This window comes from Neodiprion fabricii, chromosome 6 (genome assembly GCF_021155785.1).
Source record: "Neodiprion fabricii isolate iyNeoFabr1 chromosome 6, iyNeoFabr1.1, whole genome shotgun sequence".
NCBI lineage: Eukaryota > Metazoa > Arthropoda > Insecta > Hymenoptera > Diprionidae > Neodiprion > Neodiprion fabricii.
Window position 1 is genome coordinate 20,568,590 of NC_060244.1, and position 23,311 is coordinate 20,591,900.

At 36.2% G+C, this 23,311-nt stretch overlaps 3 protein-coding genes across 3 annotated transcripts; all 3 read left to right on the forward strand.

The window, feature by feature from the left end:
• Positions 1-1,596: 1,596 nt before the first annotated feature.
• On the forward strand, positions 1,597-16,093 carry LOC124184648. Its single transcript, XM_046574596.1, has 7 exons — positions 1,597-1,762; positions 6,159-6,229; positions 11,985-12,157; positions 12,520-12,668; positions 12,761-12,856; positions 13,299-13,527; positions 13,740-16,093. Exons 2-7 carry the CDS (start codon positions 6,182-6,184, stop codon positions 14,014-14,016), a joined length of 972 nt encoding a protein of 323 aa, XP_046430552.1. The 5' UTR covers positions 1,597-1,762; positions 6,159-6,181; the 3' UTR covers positions 14,017-16,093.
• Positions 16,094-16,812: 719 nt separating this feature from the next.
• On the forward strand, positions 16,813-18,960 carry LOC124184649 (trypsin-3-like). The gene is made up of 7 exons (XM_046574597.1): positions 16,813-16,903; positions 17,079-17,152; positions 17,385-17,473; positions 17,544-17,682; positions 17,772-17,885; positions 18,311-18,460; positions 18,529-18,960. Exons 1-7 carry the CDS (start codon positions 16,852-16,854, stop codon positions 18,673-18,675), a joined length of 765 nt encoding a protein of 254 aa, XP_046430553.1. The 5' UTR covers positions 16,813-16,851; the 3' UTR covers positions 18,676-18,960.
• Positions 18,961-20,510: 1,550 nt separating this feature from the next.
• Positions 20,511-23,303, forward strand: LOC124184319 (nucleolar GTP-binding protein 2). Its single transcript, XM_046573882.1, has 2 exons — positions 20,511-20,670; positions 21,009-23,303. Exon 2 carries the CDS (start codon positions 21,014-21,016, stop codon positions 23,189-23,191), a length of 2,178 nt encoding a protein of 725 aa, XP_046429838.1. The 5' UTR covers positions 20,511-20,670; positions 21,009-21,013; the 3' UTR covers positions 23,192-23,303.
• The last annotated feature ends 8 nt before the right edge of the window (positions 23,304-23,311 follow it).

Below are 23,311 nucleotides of genomic sequence, written 5' to 3' on the forward strand. Positions count from 1 at the left end.
AAATTGTAGAAAAATGAATACTATTTATTTAATTCCGTTAACAGGTATTCGATCGCATTACGTCTCCACTTCCACATTTTCCTAAATTTTACTCTAAACCCACGTGCGAAGCTTTCCGCTTCGACAGTCGTCCGTTTGTCATTGTTAGTTAAAAAGTTTCCCATTGGATGTGCGATAGCAAAAAAATCGGTAAACAAGAGATAAAGAATTTCTTGAGCCCATCGGCCTAAGTGTACCACCGAAGTCTATATACCGGGAAAATCTCTTGAAACTTGAAAATCTATAACTGCACATACGCCAAATAATACAATCTTACTGGTCGGCGAAATCTTCCCGCGGCGATATTTTTGTCTGCGATGTATGCAAAATGTGTACGTTTGGATTTTCAAAGAGCTTTTATCCCACTAAAACCTCGCAGTTACAGATTTTTTGGAACATTATTACTTTCACGATGAAATATATAGTGCGAAAAAAGTTTTTCTCATTTCATTTCCATAAGCAACTTCGATCACAATGCAGGCTATCTCAGACTTGCTGTAAGAATCTGAAAAAATGTGGGGACTCTTTTTAAATGATTTAAAATTGATTTCAGTGACGGAGCGGTAAAAATTCGTCACACCCTAACCAAGGATCACCTATAATACGCCTATGTACTCCGTGTTTTAGCCAGAGTATCATTCATCGTTTGGTTGGTTGTGATGAAACCAACGATCGATGCCGGAGTAACCTATCTTACCTGCGCGTTCGTATACTCTGCACAACGACGGTCGACACGCGCTCGTTCTTACGAAGCGCCTCCGATTCGCCTCGCTAGGTGTCGCCACGGCGGGGAAATTTGCATATATTACCGTAAATTGATACGAATATAATTTCAACTTCCTAAAACTTTTTCCTGATTGAAATAAAAAAGGCATTCGCGCCTCTCAATTTTATTGGATTCAATTAGCCATATTATATCGGTTGAATATACGAGGAATTAGATGACCTCGCTTGAGCGATGTTAACAACGTTATGATCAGGCGAAATCTCGGTGTATCCATAATTTAACGGCTGGGCGATGCAACAATTGACCGTTTGAATGAAATTTTTTTTAGGAATGCATAATGCAGTGCAAGCCAAAATAATGAGGAGCTATTTTTTGTTTTTCGTTAAAAATGATAATTTTTCATGTTATAGGTGATTTAATTTCACTGATTTTAATATATATAGATACATCTTAACATGGGTGACGTCACAATGTTATAGTTTTCAATCTGTTATAATAATGGCAATTTTGATTCAATCGAAAAAATAAAAAATACATCCAAAATATTTTTTTCCATTCTACAAGAATATGAAATAAACAAATTTCATTCAAACGGTCAATTATGAGCGCATAAACGGAGACTGAAAGGTTCGGCAACCCTGGCTGCGGTCAGTGACGAACAGGGGTAGAAGATCGAGAAGATCGAGAAGATCGAAGTCCAAGATCGAGATGGATCGCGCTTGCGATCGATACTCGGCCGGGTTTCTGATTGGCTGAAAAAATCACGACACCCACCCCCACTGCACCTGCGGGCAGACAAGTCTCGACAAGTCTGCGGCGCGATGAATCATGCTCGCCAGTTGCTGCGTCTACCTCGGTAATCTCGGTGTAGTCAGTAATGATCTAACTCTCATGACGGCAAGTTCGAACGACAAGTGTCAAACTCTAACAAGTGTGAGAGAAAGGTTTCAAAGTTTTGCAAGTGAGAAGTGCACCGCAGAAACAGCAGCGACAAAGGTGAGCTACATACGATTACTTTGCGTCAACTTTTACTCGTAAGATTTTCGGAACGTCATTCGAACCGAACTTTTTACCGATCTCGTCAGATGCACCGGACTCGTCGACACATGCATCGACAGGTCTTGACACGAACACCTAAAATCAAGAGTTACCCATCTTCCAGCGACATGTTCAGCCCTTTGATCATACCATTCAATATTCTTACGCATACACCACACGTGCGGCAAACGTGTGATGACATTCGTGTTTACCGCTGAGTTCCGTGTAACCAGGAATGTGTGGTCCGCATAAACGAGCAGGAGGAAAGTCGCGCTAGATACGTAGGTTGATGTTATAGGTTTATTGCGAATTGTTTCTGTCTTTTAGCGGTTAATTACATCTGATTTTAAAATCTTCGCTGCATTACTTCGTAATTCGGAGCAGCGATAATTTGTTTTTGGAGTCTCTCTCTCTCTCTCTGTGCGTGTGTAGGTGGGTTTTTTAAAATTATTTTCACACAAATCACCCATTTTACCAGACTCCTGTATGTACGTGCGTTTACCTACCTAAAATGAAACCACTTGTTCACCGTCAACTGACCACCATTTCATCTGACAATTGCTGATGCAATCCGGAGACGAGAGTTTAAAGCGCAGTTTTAAAAGCTCTTCGATTAGCCGATTTAAATACATCAGCTACAGATTTACGTTACTTGCGGTTTTACATTGAATATTTACTTTATTAAGCACACATGTAAAATTTATCACAATTATCCGTATATGCTGTATAGGGACTTTTTACGCCACGAAAAGTTTGCACTTCGCGGAAGTTACCGTTTTGTTTATCTAGTATAAATTATTATTTCTACATCGATGTGATTCGATGATAGATTACAAATCTATTTTTTATACGCCCTCGTTATTATTGTTACTTAACGAGTTACGCACAAAATGTCCCATTTCAATGAATTCACGTCAATATTTTTAAGAGTAATGCAGATTACAGCGAAATAACTTATTTGGGAAGTATAGACTGATCGTAGAGCTCTTAAAATCAGTCGATACGAATCTGACCTTGAAACGTTCGAATTCTAAAATTCCAAATCCAGAAAGCCGTTAAAGTATTGTAAAATTCATTTTTTTAAGGATTCTCGAGGAGCTGTTTTCTCAACCTAACTTCAAAATTGCGGAATAAAAATAGAGAATGATATAAAATATTTTCTACACAATTATCGTTCACTTCCGATATTCATTTGTCACGGTGAATTCGACGTCGAGATCGAATTTTACAAAATCAAAGCAACCTTCATTTCTACTGCGTACGTCGACCTTTCGGAGGCATTCGTCTCTAAAATCTAATCCGTGAATTTTTTTTTATCGCAAAAGAAATTCGAAAACAAAAGTTGTCAAACAGTTTACTCCAAAGCAAACGAATAGTATATGTGAATGAAAGGGGATAACGATCAGGTTTCAAACTCACAGCCGACTGAACTATGAGATGGCAATTAAATGCAGTTGTAAATGTTACTGAACATAAATGCAAAACTTACGTTCATTTGGCATGAATTTGAATGCCTAAATTCGATATTAATTACATTGTTTTACAATCTCTATGGAGGTGTTTGTTGTCTTCTCCGTTTATTGAAATCATACTCTCCGATAATGACAAGTCACTTTGGAATATTTAAAACTCCGTCGCACGTAATCATATAAAAATTAATAAGCTCTAAAGTTCGTCATCACTGTCTTTTCGTGAACGTGTTCTGTGAAAGGTACGTAATTCATTCGCGCAGTGGTTCTATAAATGTGATGTTCAATGAATTCGGTTGAATTTTGTAATGGTAATAGGTATAATAGGAAAAAAGTACGTTTTTAATTATTATGGGCAAACACATGATCTGTTCTGTTAGTATTACGAACATTAGCTCAAACATTAGGCCCTATATTAATAATTTCTGCCAATAGTTCGGATACAGAATTTTTCTGTCGAAAATAACTATCCAAATTTCTTCAAAGTGCCTCACTGAGAAATTAACAATGGCTAACCGTTAGCTACTGTGACCTGTGCAGGTTAAAGAAAAAATACGCAAAGATCATTTTCGAAACGAAACTTTGTGAAAATTATTTCGATCCAACCCCGATTGAATTGATTGTTTAAGAGGAATTCTGCGCGCAGTGCAAACTGTTTTTTTTTCATAATTTCATACCTTATTATCATCTTGATGCCAAAGGTATTATATATAATATATAATACGTAAGCTTATGAAAGAGTATAATATACGTAACGAAAAAAAAACTTATATATGAAGTGGAATATATTTGTCATGATAAAGTTATTTTATTTACTTGAAACAGCGGATGAATTTTCATAAATACTTGATAATATCTATACATGACCTGGGCTACGAATTCTGATCTAGCTATGCGACACGGTGACGAAAATTTGATCTGTCTGCCATTCTCATATTTTACTTACTACACGTAGAAGATTCAACCTTGTTCAATTATTTTTCAGAGCTACAGGTCGACGTCTCTTACAAAAAGTAGCACGTTTCAGATTTTCAGCAAACTCGCATGTTCCGGCTTTCACCGAAAAAAGTAACAAGTTTTTATACAGATCAGTAAAAGTGCGGTAATGCTGAGTATAAAAAACTAAAAAGACTGATTTAGTCATATCCAATTAGATGCAATAGCTGTTACACTCTTGTGGAAATATTACGGATAGTTTAAGTACGGACTACTTGATATAAATATAATAAGACCAGTTGATATTTGCATTGATAAAAAATCCCGAACAAATTTAAAACACCTGTAAAGAACCTGTGAAAAATGCTTTATTTTTCTAAGATCTGCACCCGCAAATTGACTTTCATTTCGACTATCGTCTATCGCACACACAAATCTTAAGATAATCCTCAGTGCACTAATCGAGACATGATAGTTATCGCGGGGATAAGAGAAACGTGCTAGTTTTCGTGTTGAAAGCCGAAACATGCTACTTTTCGTAAAAGGCGTCGAGGTAAAATAAAGAAACTGCAAAAGCTTTTACAACGTAATAAAGTTTAGAGGATTTTTATAAATAATATGATTTCTTCGATGCAGGTAATTTCACTGAACAATTCTCATTTAAACGAAAAAATATGCGAGTTGTTCGAATTTCAAACATAAAATATTTTCAGAATGCTCGACAATTTTGTTCAAACGGTAAAATTGTTCCTACCCCAGCATGTCCCTCCAACAAATTTTGTCATTCCAGTGGCAATGTCTGGTAACCTATCCAACAAGTTGCTATAAAAAAATGAATATTCTTATACCTGTACAAACCTACAATGGTATTTCAGTAAAGAATTTGATTCCGTAATACTATTTTTCAAAATATTCCCTGTTCCGTTTTGTCCGACTCTTTCGACGTCTCCTTTCCTGGCATTTTTGTGGACGTTATGTTTGTACCAACATATCGAACCTGCTCATTAATACCGTGTCAGCGTGTTAAGTGTTCGGCACAAAGTTGACAAGACGTGACGACTAGGCTACTGAACTTAGATTATGTGTCGAGCAATCCCCAAATCTACTCTGATGAGTTGTCTGCCGCAATTAGTTATCTGTTTCTTTTAGTTTTAGGCAACGTCTATTGTAATATGTGAAATAGTCACCCTGTCCCAAGTTGAGAACCGAAAACATGATAAACATTTCCCCCCTGCCATATGACTAGGGAAGTACAAAATGACCTGGAAAGATACGTATATAATTTAAAAAAATGTTTACGTACAATCCGAGAAAGGAATGATTGTATGTTGCGTTATGTTGAGGAATCTTTTGAGTTGAAAGATTTTTAATTACTTTTATACATTTCATCTCAGGTAATATATAGAACGACAAGTCTAATCGTTATATGTAATTATACAAAATACATGAAGACGAATTAAAAATATCCTACAAATTAAATGAATATATATATATTTGTATTTTGGAGTCTTTTATTTTATTCATTCATGAGTAAACATCTATCCTCTGGCACCTTTAAAAAGTATTAAAAATAATTAAAGTGACCGTAATGATTACATTTTTTACTCTACCACGAATGTTACGATTTGAGAGTCAATATCTTGGAACTATTCGTGTATGTCTTCGGGTTTAACAGAACGAGAATTCATTTTTATCAGTTAAACTGAATTCCGTACGCTGAAATTGAGAAGGGAAGATTATTAAATTATAATATTGAGAACTTTCTTATCATTTCCGTTTCCCCAATCCAAGACCATGTATTTTTCTGTAATCCTGTGACCGTACATATTTACATTGAAGAAAATTTGTGCAAAAAATGTACAACTATTCGCATATCCTTACGTGATTACTATAATTTCAATGCAACACTTCAGGTTTTTTAACACGTATGAATTTACACATTGTTTCAGATTCCCGAGAATTTCAGTTAACCATGGGGGTTGCCATGACTTCCGTGGTAACAGTCGCATTGATTTTATTGGTAAGTTGGTGAAACACACTGCTGTATACATATTTTATACAACAACCACAAGAACATATATAATCATTTTTCTTGATACTCCAATTTTGCTTCCTTCCGATTTTCCTCATTCGTCTACAATCAAAGCCTACGCATCACTGATGTGAACAATCTGCACTTACAATCAGCGGGAATCCGAATAAAATTACCCAGGAATAAAAAAAATTTTTTTTCTCCTGCACAAGAACGATGCCAAGAAATGTATTTCTCTAATTGAACTGCCGCTCGTTGTAAAATTACATTTATTGGCCTCACTCTCTCGTGAAACCAAAAAGTTTTTCGATGTTTTTCTTCGACATTGCACGTGGAATTGTCTGTAAAGACTGACTGTAGCAGGCATCCACTCTGCAAAACGTAACCTACAACGCTACAAGGCGAATAAAATTGTAGCATAATATCTGTGCATGTGTAACGCATCCACCGAGTATCTCGAACCTTCGAGAATCCTCTGGAAGCCGCAAAGGGGTTGACTCACGACTCGTATACTCGTATATAGCTATGTAGTTCACGCGTGCAAAGCGGCGAGTCCCGATACGAGCCCAGTTGCGCACGATTACCAACCGATTTAACCAATTCGTTTATGAAACATAATACGCGCCGCACGCAGACAAAGAGATAATCGACACCCCTGAACCTGTCTGTAATTACAATAGTTTTGACATGCAAACGTCACAAGTTATTATACGCGTATATATATGCAACATATTTATCAACGCTTAGAGATATCTCTATCTTTAAACAAAGAAAATATTACATTATATTATGTATTATATTATCGTATTTATCCAAAGGATACGCGTTTCGTTATACCTGCGAGATTTAAGCGTCGATGGTATACTTATATCAAATGTCGCATCCACGATTATGAAATAAATAATCATTCGTTTACGCGGTACTGAAAAATCTTCGATACGCCTTTGCACAATTTCGCTTAATTTTATCCCTTGGTATTGGTCAACAATTCTGAAAGCAATGAATCATCGTACACGTTAAAATTATTAGTACCAATGGATTTGGGTATTCTCAGATCCGCTGCACCATCGATGCGTTTATAAATAGAGATATACAACATTATACACCTAATGTACGGTCTACAAGCATTCGGAGAGTAAAACAACCGCATAGGTTTCTCTTCTGCAGCAACGCTGCACGACATAGTTTCGAGGGCAAGAATATATATATATATGTATATCGTGCAGCGTTGCTGAAGATGTTCTTACATGTAAAAGGAAAAGTATATATAAATATATACAGATATATATGTTTACATAGATACATATGTGTGTATATAATATAAATGTGTGTGTGTGCGTATTCTCCCCTTTGAAACTATATCGTGCAGCGTTGCTGAAGAAGAGGAAACACCCGCACACACATATTTTTATATGAATATGTGTATATATATTTCTTGGACTTTGACCACGGCAGGAGCCACATTACATAGGTATAATGTCAATACCTTTGCCGTTTTCCTTGCGGAGGGACGAATCGCGCTTGTGTTCGTTACTCGTTTATATTACGCGTAGATACGCGAGTGTCGATTTATATTTGTACATAAGCAGCAACAAGTAGGTAGTTACGAGTGCGCGAAGCTCGTGCAGACGGTGAAAATAATGAGAGATAACATCTCCGAACTGCGTTACATACACGTACACATGTGAAATTCGACGAACGGTTTTGTTGGTTTTTCTTTTCTTTTTATTTGCGCACATCGCGCGATTCGATGCCCGTGATGAGTCGTAAGATAGAAATAAATAACGATCGACAACCGGTTCGTCGATAATATAATAATATGAATGATTAAATCGTCGTGGCAGTATTTATATATTATTTCGAAGCTCAATTTTAATTTTTTATCCTTCCACCCTATCTTGACAACCCGTGAAATTGTGTCCCCTGGTAAAAATGATTCCTAGAATTTTCTAAGAATTTTTAGAGGAATTGGAACGGCTCGTACAATTTTTCACAAAAAATTGTTTTTCGTCTTACACCGTTGTAAACGTCATAGTTTGTTCTAAAAATTTGTAGTTTTTCGGTAAAAAAATTTACAAGACACTAGACAATTTTTAACGAAAATTAACAATTCTTCATGAAAAACTATGCTTATTCACAATTTTGCGCGAAATTGTACCAAACGTTTCGATCAAGTAGAAACTTGTAGCGGTAGAAACTTTCACCAGGGTTGCCAAATGAAATCATCAGGTGGTACGGGAGTCTCTTATCGTTCACCGAAGGGTGGGAATTATATTCAGGGTTATGGCGGCACAGGTTGGCCATGACGCGGCACAAAATTTCCAAAATGGCGTCGTAATAGCCAGGAACTTATTCGCGGAGATGAAACGATACAACTCTCTTGCGTATTATACTATTCTATTTGTACATATGCATGTGTTTACAAATACATGAAAAGAATCGTACGTATGTATATAATATGAATAGATACGCAGCCTGCTACCGAACATCCGTTTTGATATATTATGTATAATATTTTTAACCTGCGAAATTGTACTATGTTGGCATGAGAATTATGCTATATCTACTTAATGCAATCCTATATTTCACCGATTATTAAACATGCGTGTGTGAACATGTACGACATCTGTAATTACTGTAGATTAAAACGTAATGCGTCTTTGAACTCAAGTTCATATTATCATACAAAAATTAATATCTAATCTATGCGGTTTTCACGCAACACTTCGTCGTGAACAATATGTTGCGTATAATTCATTTCCCGTTTAAAATTGTACGTGCATATTTTACTATTTTCTTGTAACTATCGAACGGTACCTAAACGTGGGCTAAAGTATCAGAGATTATAATGCGATTGCTAGTTTTTTTCAACTAGCCAACTCACGTCTCTATTACAAACTCGTTGTACATACTTATAATACTAAAGGCATAGATTTTGTCGGTACGTAATATTATAAGGACGTGGCACGTAAATCCCATCCTCACGATATGTCCATGCACCTATACACGTGGTAGTGTTCTTATCTCACGCAACTACGTACAACCGCTTATCTCGAGCCCTCGCAAATAATAACAACAATTGTGTAAAACAAAAAACAATCATAATAATAATGACGTATGTTGTATGCAAGTGTAGCCCGTCGTCGCAGAGGCATTAGGTTTAAATATTTCCCATCAGCATGGATGTACCGTGCTGTCGTAGTAATAATAATAATAATAACAATAATAATAATATTGGGAATCCCGGAATCAGGCACAGAGCCAAGATGTACAATACATACAACATTGTGAATATTTCTTTCTTTTTCACCTTCTTTTCTTTTTGTTTTTTCTCTTCTTGCCCTTGATGCCCGTCTACATACTTAACGAGTGTTTGATTTTTTTTATTGGTTTCTTTCTCTTTATTCTTTGTCACCGTGCCGCCTGGATTGACGATGTGCCTGCATCATATCACACCACCGTAATAAAGTAGGTCAAGCGTATGTGATGTATCGTAAATACACGTGGATTTTTCGCGTTACTGCGAAACTAGGAAAATCGTTTTAGTCGGCGACAATATATGAATGTGCGATCATGTAATATTAATTAATTTAATAGCTTTGCATTTTTTTACCTTAAAGGCAAGAATCGCAATTTCGTGCAACGGCGAATTAGGTATTTCGTGCAGTTATAGTTGTAATAACTCGGCATAGCGAAAATATCACAGAATTAGTATGTTGGATATGGTAGTAGGGACAGAATTTTAAGAATATCTGAAACACTTTTATGCAACTTGAAAAGATAGGGCGATAGGGAATTTAATTATCGATGTTCTTCGTGCATCGTAGATATATATTGCAGATGAATTCTGGATTTTTTGAATATCACTATTTTTTCATGCCTTGTAGAGCTGGTAATAATCACAGGAGGCATAGTTGCATTGGATATTTTGATGTATGTGCTAAAGTTCCATGTAAAAACTGCTATTTTATCCGAATAAGAGGTGGGTACAAAATCGCTTTGCGGCTTTTTTGGAATTTTCTCACACGGCCGTGTTTTGCCGTCACCTCCCTGGGAAACAAAGCCTCAATTTTTTAAATCCGAGGGTTCAAAACTACTAATTACTTAATCTAACTAGGTTTTCGTTCGACTAATTTTTCAAATCCTTTTAGTTTTTTTTTTTTTATTCTGTCTATATGTAATTTCTTTATACGCAATTATGAAAGACGTCGAATAGTGAAAATTGGTAAAATTTCATACATACATCGTGAAGACGTGAAAAAATAAAATTTCATATTCATTTGTTTGAAACAAAAATAAATAAAACAAACAGAAGTTACGGTTCCATGAGCTTGAAATCTGTAAAGTATCTTCTCGCGTCACATAATTAAATGGAGTAAAAAAAACGTAATTTTGTTATTCTGTAACTTGCTTTGCTTTGCTAACATTGCTTCTCTCCGGTTCCTTGTACAATTCAACGTTTTCAACGACAAATGTGACAACCTGTAACCGCAGCTCGCAGATTATGGACTGTGCGTTTCTTACTTCACGCAAAACGTATCTGATGCATCCGTCTCGTCGATGACTATTACCTATTATTTCAAATAATACTTTCGCCGATGCGTCATAGCTATTGCGTCACATTTCTCACTTTCGTTGCTCCTTGTCAAGACCGTTATCCGCAGCCTACCGTTGACATCGAGCACTCGGCAGTCCCGACCTTGCTTGCACGAACTAACGTGACACTAATCATTTACGTATGTTTGTTCATGTGCGTGCGGATGGCGGTGTTGACCACTTACAGAATCTTTACCGGAGTATTATAATTTACACGACGCGCTAGATTTCCTGCTCAAGTGCAATTCACTTTCTAATTAAGCGCATTACCGAACTTAGTCATTGTATTATCTCAGTTGACGATTTATTTAATTTATATCCATCGCCAACTTTTTTTTTTCTTTCAAGAAGAAGAAAAAATCTGCGCGGCACATTATAAAGTAAAAAATCTAAACACGAATTGATCGAAATAGATAATTTTGAGAACACATTTGCCCAGCCGAGTTCCCTGTAATCCTAAAAATGTCCTTGAAAAAATCCGCACCCTTTTATTATATGCATGCAGGTATGTCTTTTATATTTGCAAATCGATTGCTCATTGCGTAGCGTTTTCTTTCTCATCGGACGAAGAAACGTGGAATAATACTGATAAATATTGCGGTGACCATGATTGCGACAAACCACCGAAAACTGCAGAGAACAACAGCAATGTGGGGGAATAATTGAATTTTATGATACGTCCACGACTGCGTACCTAAACCATTGCGGTTAGTTTTGTGTCTATCAGTATTTGTAGATTTACTATTATGTAGAAACAATATCCGTAATTCCTTGTTTACTTTTATTTCTTTTTATTCTTCTGTCATAATTAAAAAAATTAACAATTCCGGTAGCAGCAACGACGTGGTGAATCGCAACACGATGATAGAGTTATTGCAATCTCCAACTCTAGGCATCTTCGATTATCCTGCAGTCATTGATATTGATTAATTCGAAACCTGATTGGATAATTAATTAACTATAAGATTTCACCACTCTTGAAGCTGCGGTAGTTGTAAAATTTTCAATATTATTCGATGCCGGTACTACATCATTATCGTAGCCGATTGTTAGAAGATTGAAAAACATGTGCTGTATATTTATGCGTTACTTCTGTTACCTGTTCCAAATCCAGGATATGCCTGTACAATTTTTTTTACTTTTACAGGTAACAACGACTGCTGCGGAAGACTGTTCAACCGATGATGATTGTTTTCAATATCAGTATTGCTACGAAACGTCCAAAAAGTGCGTCAACTATACGGAGTGTGCCTTATTTGACAGGCAGGAAGGCCAAAAACGAGCCCGCGATGCCAAGCAATGTGGTCCTTGTCTTCCGGGGTAAGCGATACATGAAAAATCAGCTCTTTTAATTCAGCTGAATGAATTCAGCTCTTTTTGAAACTTTTCATAATTTGTTCGCATTTGTCCGTTTTTCACTTGGCAAATTACAATAAGGATTATCCAATAAGATCTACATACCAAGTATTTGCCCCTCAGATGAAGAATGTGACAAGTTTTCATAACCCTGATTTGATTATCAACATTTTAAACATTTTCTCGCACAAAATTGTATCAGAGTAGACGCTTGATGCAATTATTCGTGAAGCGCTTGTTTGGTGTCCAGTCTTCAACACTTTATTTGGCGCGACGGTTACTGTAATTATATTTTTTCGATTATATTTTGTTCTTTTTTTTAACAGTTTTTCCGCCGAAGTCAAGACGGACGATCACGAATCAGATACGTGCAAGAAAAATGAAGCAAATCAGAATTCGTACACTAGTTTAGTATGCGGAATAATCGTGTGTATCGTAATTACTGCTATCGTCGCTTACGTTATATACTTCGTGGGTAAGTTTCTTCTTCTATTACTGTATTCATATTCAGTTTTCGAGGTTGTTACGAGGTTTAATCACTGATGATTTTTACTTTTTCTGTTTCAGATAAATCGAAATGTTGGGAAAAACTTTCAACATGTGGTTTCGAACGTACAGTTGCGGTGATAAAACCGACTGCACCTCCGGCATCATCAAATAACAGTGAGTAAAATATTTCTCATCATTTGAACAGAATGAAATTTGTATTATATTTATGTGATATTTAACTTTTCTGCAAGTGTACGTCGACTGACTCTTGCTTTTTTTCCAAATGCTGCAAGGATCGAGCTGCCATTTATATAAGAAATTATTTAACGACACTAGGTCGACGATTTTTTGTACTTTAATAGTACGAGTGCTGCAGTTACACCAGGTAAATGGTTATGCGATATTTTTATGCAATGAGGCGTCTGTATTAACATACCATTTTTCCTGCACTTCCATTTAAGTACAATTGCTTTTACAATAAATGAAGCCATAGTTTGCATAAATGCGATGTAGTGGACGGCCAAAAACACAGTCTGTTATTTGATCAAACGTAGAGGTGAAAAAAGTGGATTAAATTTTTTAAAAATCATCGCGTAAGTTCACTTCGTTGTTTCAGATGATTATGGGGATATGTATGAACTGCGTATACCGCTGCAAGCAAATGGATCTACTAATTATCCCGGTCCTTTGAAGGATCATTATAAGCCAGTGAAGGCGCAAGCCTTTCAGGCACCAGAATGGGTTAATACAGATGCAAATTATGATTCTCAAGAAAGCCCGGCAGCGCTAACAACGACTTTAGAAATACAAGATGAAGAAACAATCCAGAGTACTTGGACGCCTGGGTGAGGATTGTTATCCCTAAAGCTTTGTTCTAGTCCGTTATCGGAATCTCCAATCTTCATCTTATACAGCCAAAGATTTTTTTTTTTTTTTGACTAAAGAGCTTTTCAAGTAATCAAAAAAATGTGAAATCTTTAATTAGAAAGTTTACAATGTTTCACGTATACTACTGTACAATCGATCTAGGAGTTGATGAATGAATTTTTATTTTCAGACAAATTACTTCACCCACTGTCACCGATAGACCCTTTGCGAGTATTTCCGCTGAACAGGCTGAGAACACAACGAATACGGCCCTAGACCTTGTTACTCGGTGTCCTATCCCTTCATCTTCCGGTCAAGAACGTAGAGAAAATAGCGGACCGTCGGCCACACCACCACGCCCTGAACATAGTAACGCTAATCCAAATCCGCCCTCTGCCACCTTCATTTCGGCCAATGTTAATTTAAACGTGATAAACTCCGGATGCTGCTCAAATAGCCACAAATGAATTATTTACTAACGACAGGATGCGCAATTTGTTATTATTATAATTGATTGTAACGGTGCTTTCGATATTTGAAATTTTGAATTTTTTACCGTCATCGTTTTGTTACTCCTAAATTTTATCAGTATTAGAAGGGAAAAAAATCATTTGTACATGCCAGCGTATAGGTTTCATTCCGAAATGGATTTATAATTTCAAATAAGCTGAATATTGCTCCAAAATGATGTTGCACTTTTGAATTGAATTAATTGAAAAATTTATCACGATGTAATAGTGGAATTGAATACATAGTTTATTTTTTGTTTTTATTTTTTGTTTTTATAGCTACTGTGTCAAAGACATTTAATACTTAAAAATCCACTACAATCCTTTTTTTTAGTTCCCATGTTTAACTCAGATGTTTGAGGTTGAAACATGATTGCATCATTTTTAAGAATAATTTCTTTGTTATTTATTTATTGCGTTGTATCGGACGCAAGAACTGACTTAATATGTATTACATCACATGAACAAAAATATTATGTACCATCAAATGGTATATGAAATCAATAAATAATTAACATTTATGTGATGAATTAAGTTGACACTTTGATTCTACACGCTTGCGAAATACAACTTTTAATCCCTACTTCAAGTAATAATGTTTTGTTCTAGATATTCAGGTATGTTCAATTAAAATATAGCGGTATTTTTTTTTTTTACAGTACATCGAGATTTATTTTCATGCATTTTTGAACTATTTTTATAGGGAAAAAAAAAATAAAATGGATATAAAACTGAATGCTTAGGTAACAACATTAACAGCATTAGGTTCAAACAAGACTCGAGAGACTAGATAACTCAAACAGACTTGTGATATCTTTTTCTACTTTCTTCAAAATTCCTGTTCAATCTTTTTCTCTTATGCTGACAATTCGGTTGAACTCATCAGTGAACAAAGAGTTTATTAATTCAACATACCTAAATTCTTAAAAAAAAGTATTATTACTTGAGGGGGGATTCTAAAATATATATTTCGCAGGCCAGTGTTATTTGCTCAAATCGTCGTTAATCGCTGTTTGATATTGCATAATTAATAAATTCTTTCCACACATTTTTTTTTTTTTTAACTGAAAATACTTTTCACGGTAAATGTGTGGAAACAATGATCTCACGTGATGCGAGCCAGATAAATGAGATGTAACATTTGATGGCTTTGTGTTATCAAATACTAATAACAATAATAATTACAATTACCAGTTCATAATTTTACTTAATACTCGTGATCATGCATTCAAATCGTTCAAGCAGGAAGGGAAATTGCGGTCATGTTTTCCTTTTCTACTATTATAACGTAGGCAAAATTCACGACTCAGATCATTGCAAATGATATAGTCGGTTGACGTTCGCGATGGTATGATCAATAAAATAAACTTGGTTAAAGAAATAAAAATTTTGAAATTCCTCATCAGGCTCCATTGTGATTCGAACTTTTCTTAAAATATTTTACTTTAGCGTCGAAAATCCAGTCCACGGATTCTTTCACTTGTTATTTTATAGTTTTGCTCATTGTTCAATATAATCACTGTATGATGGTGAATAAAAATTCTAGGCTGAAAGCTTTGATCTGCGATTCACGAAGAATCTAAAGTAAATTTATGAAATTATACTTAATTATATGAGATTAGTGTGCCATATGTTAATTTAATGTAAAACTAATTTTCTCGGTGACCCCTAATTTTGATGCACTGATTTTTTATAGCACGAAACAAGAATTCTCATACGATTTGAATTTTTACAACATAAGATGAAGAAATCTGTAGCCATGCAAGTGTATGCATGATATGTCGTGTGTATTCAAATTTATAATTTATCAGAAGTACTGACGTAATGACATAATATAATTAATTTTTCCTTGTCAGTTACGCCGTACATTAGCTCATATATACTGTTACACGTATTTTGGGAACGTTGGAATGTGATGAATAAATCTGTACGTGGTCGTATTGAATTCTCCAATATTTTAAAATTTTAATAATTATATTTGTCACCATTTATTTATATGTAAGAAATAATTATTAAAATAATTATGCAAAACGAATATATTTTTCTCTCTTTTCGATGTTGAATAATTGGTGACCTTTTTCCAGAATTTGGAAAGAACTAAACCGTCCCGAACGTGATACATGCAATTCAAAATAAGTAGAGTAAGATGTAAAATATAATGTGTTTCGAAACAACATTGATATAAACACTGAAAAATCATTGTAGGCACATTATAGTAATGAGAGGAGCTCATTGTTATGCTTTTTTCTACACATATTATCAATTACCAGTCATGATTTCAACGATCTATAATCTGAGTAAATCAATTAATGGCGTAATCATTTTTATCAGCATCATTTACCTTCCGACATTTAAACGGTTTTGCGAAATCTTTTGCTCATCTTTCAATTTTCTATATCTATACCGCAGTGAACATTAAGTACACTGTAAGACAAAAATGTTACCGATCCGATCGGTGTATATTTTTTGTACACCATATCTTCTTTATCTCCCTAATGTATTATATTTCCATATAAAAGTAATAAATGATTATATTTCAAATCGAAGAGGTCATGGGGTGAATTATATACGGTCGTATAAAAACACCTTGTATCGAATACCTATTTGTTCGATAGGTATTTGAAAATAAACCCGGACCACAAGCTCTGGATTTTAAAATATAGAGACTTAGTTAATCGCGCGTGATTGACTGCTTTTCTGACACACGATAATATCTCTGTACGAGATAAGGTCGCGGGTATAAGAGCCGGACAAAATTGGATTAATTTCTGTCACGTAATTTGATTCAGAAACATGAACATCTTTATTTTTTGTCTTCTGTTCACCAGCCTCGCCTCTGTATTCGGTAAGCGATTTTTGCTACGCATTTAATATTGCTGTGTCCCAAGAATAGTGCAACATTTTCAATAAATCGTTAAATCAGGTCTCCTGAACTCCAATATTTTATTCTCACGGAATACGGAGTCCGAAACTGAACATCTATTGCTCGCTCGTTTCTCACATAAACTTTTCCTGTGCAGCCTCGCCGGTTCCATCCGGTGAAAATCGAATCGTCGGCGGCAGAAATGGAACGATCGAAGAAGTCCCTTACCAGGTATCAATCACTAATTCGATCAGCATATTTTCATGGATTGATTTGGCGATGAATGAATTCACAACGATGTGAATGTATCATTTATAACTAAATGATACATCGTGCACGCATGATATTGCGGCGTTCAAAAGGAATCGCAAATTTTTATCTTGCATTCTACTCATTCACGTCATATCATGCCTACGTACGTGACTGTTGTTTCGTTGTTAATTATAAACATTGTTGCTTCCAGATTTCCTCTTTGCTTGACGGCAGCCACAACTGCGGCGGTTCCCTCATTAACGAGTACTGGATCGTTTCGGCTGCGCACTGCTTCCAACGGTTCGTATGAAGAAGAGATCCATTTGACTCAATTGAAATAACAAGTTATTTTCTCGCTTTTTTCGTTTAGAGACTTTAGCCGCTACTCTGTCCGGATCGGAAGCACAATGCGGAACGCAGGTGGGACTATTCATGAACTAGATCAAATCATAAACCATCCAAATTACAGCATCCCCGTGACTTATGCCAATGACATTGCTCTCCTCAAGGTACGAATATTACAGTTTTAACCGACTTACCCTTGACCTACACGTCGCATTTGCATTGCCACTAATTTTCCGACTTTTATTTTTTCCAGGTAAAGGAACCGATGGATTTTTCGGCTCGGGTTCAGCCTATCCCTTTGCCTGAACAATACGAAATGGTCCCAGAAGGTGAATTTAGCACTATCTCTGGCTGGGGAACTATTCGTGTGAGTATGTTTCAAAAGTCTAAATTTGCCTCATTCCAATGTTCTAAGAATTTTTCACAGTAGGTATGTGGCTTGGGTAAAATCAACATCTCGACGTAGATTTTTTCGAAAAATAGTAACTTTCTTGAAATACTCTAGATTTCCTCCACTCATGTATAACATTCTCAAGTTCTCCGAGAAAACACAGAATAGCCAAGTTGAAGGAAATATTATATTTCTATTTTCGCAGGTGAACTTTAGTTTTTAGTCTAATATATAAATTTTGCGATTCTCCGACTTTTTTCCAAATTATTTTGATAAGTTCTGAATCAATGTGGGATGCTGTAAAATATGTCTTTATTTATCAATAATAAAGCGCATCATATTCCGTGAAGTTCACAGCCAGATATCTAAATGCGAAAATGATTATTTAACGGGTTTTTCAGTGGCTTGTTGGCCCCGTGGCTGATATCGTTCAAATCGCCGAAGTTCCTGTAACTTCGCGGGAATATTGTGCGACTGCTTATGGTCAAAGTTGGATCACCGACGACATGTTGTGCGCTGGTTTTCCCGAGGGTGGCATCGATGCTTGCCAGGTTTGTGCGAATTCGTAATTTTCTTCATTCTGCCGAAGCTAATTATCAATCTGTTCGCCATTGTTCAGGGCGATTCTGGCGGCCCGTTGGTAGTCGATGGAGTTCTTCACGGTGCCGTTTCCTGGGGCAGCGGATGCGCTCTTGCCGGTTATCCCGGTGTCTATGCCAGAGTTTCCTACTTCCGCGACTGGATCAGAGAAAACTCTGGAATGTAGGATGGAGATGGCTGAATTACGCTATATTTACTGTCAATAAACCGTTCGGGATCAGAGATTCATTTCAAGCGTACAGTGTTTATACACTTTGCGAACGATTAGTGCGTCTCGCAAAACTGGAATTTAATTGATATTATTGTATAATGTCGTGTCCGGCGTAATATACATGTCAAGGGCGTCTCAGTGTACATACGCACCTATATAAAATTACAGCTATGAAACCGCATCGACATTTTAAAGAACGAAAAATATACCATTGTTATCATTGATGATACCTTAATGTCATAAATGATGATTGATGTGTCTGTATCAAATAGTCCAACTAGAAACTTTTAATGTTAAAGTTATTCGAACGCGTTCCAGGCGTTCAGTTTCATTCAGCAACGCAAAAATGTGGATCAAATTGTTACTGTTGATTCTTACATGGTATCGTTGCTGCCGTGGGAAAGTAATTCGTCGGATTCCTCGTTCCGAAACGATATGTGGATATACCTTACATTTTCAATCATCGGTTTAATCATTTTCTAGCATTTGACTGATACCAATTTGAAAAAACTAACTTCCAGAGTATCCATTAATTCTCCTCTTATACCTTGACTCCAATAATTAGGAAACAATGCAGTTGTATTTTACCGTATAGTACCGTATTCATAGTAAAAGACGAGTTGCTGCATATGTATTTTTGTGAGTGATTACTGGTGGTGATTTATATCGATGTATACAGCACGAGTATACAGACTTCCGGATTGAATGACCATTATTATTCTTCTCCAATGCGCTGAAAAAATTTCTAATTGTGAGTAAATTAAATTAGCATCACGGTGGTGAATACAATTGTTTATACGACGCAACAACAGGGAAAGAAACACGTCCGAAGTCATAAATTATTTTATTTCCGAAACCAACGCAGCTTATATTTATCCATTTTCTTTTATAACTATTATTTGACCAGCTTGTAAGTTCCTATAATTGCTCACGATATTTACTTTTGAGCTGTAGTGAATAGCTGGTAGCAGAGTCCCTATAGGTTTTCTATTCTACAAGGTATAAGTCACTGACAAATTATGTTTGCGCAGGACAGAATGGCAGTGATAACTATAATTTATGATCGCCCTGTGGATTCCTGTAATTGCTCAGGATGTTTGCCTTTGAGCAGTAGAGAATAGGTAGGTTTTTTTAAAATCTAGCATGTCCTTTAGAATTTCCTTTCTGTTGAAATAATAATCCATCAAAGGAAGAGCTTATGAGAACCTCCTTAATCCGAATCTCTTGGAATCTTCTCATTAAGATTGTTTGGGATGAATTCAGTTGCTTCAATTTAAATTCTACGAATATAAATAAACTATTAGTAAAACTGAAAATCAGCGAACCTCAACTTACAAGTCTTTGTGGAAGACATAGACGTTGTCCTATCATTACAAGATTAATTAAATCCGTCTGCAAATAAAAATTGGAGCATTTGAATTTTTTCGTTTATACTGCAATATATTTTTCCATGTATTATATCTACATTAAACTTGATGCTAAGGGAAAAATACTTTGTTTCAGTCACACTGTTTGTAAACTCTGATGCCTAGATAATAATATATTTTTTTAGGTATTTTTCGCTACCCAAAAAAAATTTATGAACTCAATTTCTCGTTGAAGATAATTTGAGAAAATACATTGATTCCAAACGGCGTTAACATACTTTTAGTCAACGTTTGCTGCAACAAAATAGTATCAATCCTTGTAAGATGTCGACGATTTTATGCGTGCGTGGATGCGTAGTGTATCAGCATAATTACGTATCTTAGCCACCGCTACACGGATTTGCTGTGTTGCTGATGGCACGTGCAGCAAGCACTGGCCGCCAGACGGCAGCTGTGGACGAATATCAAAAATTCATAAGTAACATTAACCTTACATGTAGCGGTTGAGGGTGGAAATATTATCTTCGTCGTAGCACTTGGTGTTCCTATATTTTGTAATCCAGGAACCTAATACGTAAATCAGGTATTTATTAACTTGAACAATTTCATGTAGGCAGTAATAATCAATTGGTGTCCAAACGCCTTGCGTATGGGCATTATGCAGTTTTGAGGTTAAGTTGATTAACACGTGTTTTTAACGTCAATTATAAAATTTGTTTATAATATCTATTAACGTTCCCAGCAACACGTGTAATATGAATGTCGCAGAACTAGCTGTGAAATACTTCGTTCTGAAAATCTGTTTATACTGGAGAAAAAGCTACATTATTATTTAACGTTATTTGACATAACCTACCAACAACTTTTTCATCCATACTAATAACTATTAAATTTATTTTATTCTTGGTATGGTTTTTTCAGAAAAAATGGCGAAATCACATTCTGCTAGTAAGGCTCCACGGAAGGAGGGATTCAACAGATCGGGGCACAGTATGAATCCTGAAAGATCGACCGAAGGGCTCAAAGGTGTAGCGAAGCCTCGAACGAAGGCGACAATTAAAAGGCTGCAGATGTATCGTAATTCGAAACCAAAGCGTAATAGAGTTGGTAAAATTATAAGTCCAGCTCCATTTCAAGGATGGCATGCATCTGGTACGGTTTCTCGAGTCGAGCCCAGTCAAAGGTGGTTTGGAAATTCACGTGTCGTTTCTCAGAATGCTCTTCAACAGTTTCAAAGTGCATTAGGAACAGCTATGAAAGATCCTTATCAGGTTGTGATGAAACAGACCAGATTGCCCGTTACTTTACTACAACAAAAAGCTGCTAATGCCAGGGTACATCTGCTCGATACAGAGAGTTTCCAAAATGTGTTTGGACCGAAGAAAATTAGGAAGCGACCTAATTTGCCCATTACAACCTACGATGATATGCAGGCTCACGTTAAGGAGAAGGAGGAAAAATATAACTCTGAGAAAGACACTAAAGATCATGATTTGATCAGACCGGATGATGGGACACGAGATGTACAGAGAGACTGGGTCATGGCTGCAGGACAAAGTAGAAGAATTTGGAATGAACTGTATAAAGTAATCGACTCATCAGATGTTGTTATTCAAGTTTTGGATGCCAGAGATCCAATGGGAACTCGATCTCCACCCGTAGAAAAATATCTAAAAACTGAAAAGACCCATAAACATTTAATTTTCATATTGAACAAGGTCGACTTGGTACCAACTTGGGTCACACAGAGATGGGTTGCAATATTAAGTGCTGAACATCCGACCCTTGCTTTTCATGCCTCGTTGACTCATCCGTTTGGAAAAGGTTCGTTGATTAATCTCCTACGTCAGTTTGCAAAGCTGCATGGAGATAAGAAACAAATTAGCGTCGGCTTTATAGGTTACCCAAATACAGGCAAAAGTTCCATCATAAATACTCTGAGATCTAAAAAAGTCTGCAAAGTTGCACCGATTGCCGGAGAAACCAAGGTATGGCAATACATTACCCTGATGCGGCGCATATATCTCATCGATTGTCCTGGCGTTGTTTATCCGTCTGCCGAAACAGATACGGAAAAAGTTCTGAAAGGCGTTGTTAGGGTTGAACTCATTACTAACCCTGAAGACTACATATCGCATGTATTGGAACGAGTGAAACCTGAATATATGCGTAAGACTTACAAACTCGATGAATGGTCAGACCACATAGACTTCTTAGAAAAACTAGCACGTCGGACTGGCAAACTATTAAAAGGCGGAGAACCTGACGTAGCAATAGCAGCACGAATGGTTCTTAACGACTGGCAACGCGGAAAGCTTCCTTTCTTTGTCCCACCTGTGGGATTTGAAAATCCATTACCTAAGAAGGCAACGGAAGAGGAGACTGTTGCTGAAGTATCGAATGAAATAAACGAAGATATTACTTCGGATAAAAATGAGGAAACTGAGAATGAGGCAGTGAAAGAACCTGTCAAATTGTCACTTAATGTTGTCCAAGATTACAGGAAGATCAGAATTGGTTTGACATTCTCAAGTGAAGACAACAGAGATGTTTTTGCTGATGAAACCGGAACTATTCAGAACGATGATAAGGATAATAATACAAGTTCAGCTATGTCTGCAGATGACTCCCAGCCGCCTAGTGAATCTGAAGAAGAAGAAGGAGATGAAGAAGAAAAAGAAGATAATGGTGAAGGAGAGTTGTTACACCAAGAGAGAAATGACCTGAAAAAGTCTGGAAGTAAGAAATACAAAACAACAGCAAATGCTGAAGAAGAGAATGATTCATTAAAGGATGATGAGACGTTTTTTGGACCTGAGAAAGATAGCTTGATGCAAAGTGCCTTCGATGTTGTAGAAGAAGAATACGATTCTAGTGATAGTGAAGTTAGAGAGATTAAAACAACCTCCAGCAGCGGTACATTCAGCGTCTCTGACGAACCAAGGAAAAAAGAAAAAACAGATCCAAATGAAAAGAAATTAACTAGTAAGCAAAGAAGAGCTATGGAGAGATCAAATAAGAGAAAGAAAATAGGAAGCGATTTCTATGAAGTTACTAATGTAAAGAACAGAAATAGAAACAGAAAAGTTCCGAAGACAAGATAAACCCAGCACTTTGTTATCTACTACAGTTTGACCTATTGCCCGGGTAATAATACGTTTGCCACGCCAACGTTGTTTCCCCAATCCTTACCGAATAAAAAGTGTAAATACTCAATTCTCTAG

Excerpts from the sequence above, each read along its gene's own strand:
- LOC124184648 (XM_046574596.1), top strand. The coding sequence starts at position 6,182 with ATGGGGGTTGCCATGACTTCCGTGGTAACAGTCGCATTGATTTTATTG. Across the intron at positions 6,230-11,984 it reads CAGTCGCATTGATTTTATTG|GTAACAACGACTGCTGCGGA; the intron begins GTAAGTTGGTGA and ends TTACTTTTACAG. Across the intron at positions 12,158-12,519 it reads TGTGGTCCTTGTCTTCCGGG|TTTTTCCGCCGAAGTCAAGA; the intron begins GTAAGCGATACA and ends TTTTTTTAACAG.
- LOC124184649 (XM_046574597.1), top strand. The coding sequence starts at position 16,852 with ATGAACATCTTTATTTTTTGTCTTCTGTTCACCAGCCTCGCCTCTGTA. Across the intron at positions 17,153-17,384 it reads TCGAAGAAGTCCCTTACCAG|ATTTCCTCTTTGCTTGACGG; the intron begins GTATCAATCACT and ends TGTTGCTTCCAG. Across the intron at positions 17,886-18,310 it reads CTGGCTGGGGAACTATTCGT|TGGCTTGTTGGCCCCGTGGC; the intron begins GTGAGTATGTTT and ends CGGGTTTTTCAG.
- LOC124184319 (XM_046573882.1), top strand. The coding sequence starts at position 21,014 with ATGGCGAAATCACATTCTGCTAGTAAGGCTCCACGGAAGGAGGGATTC.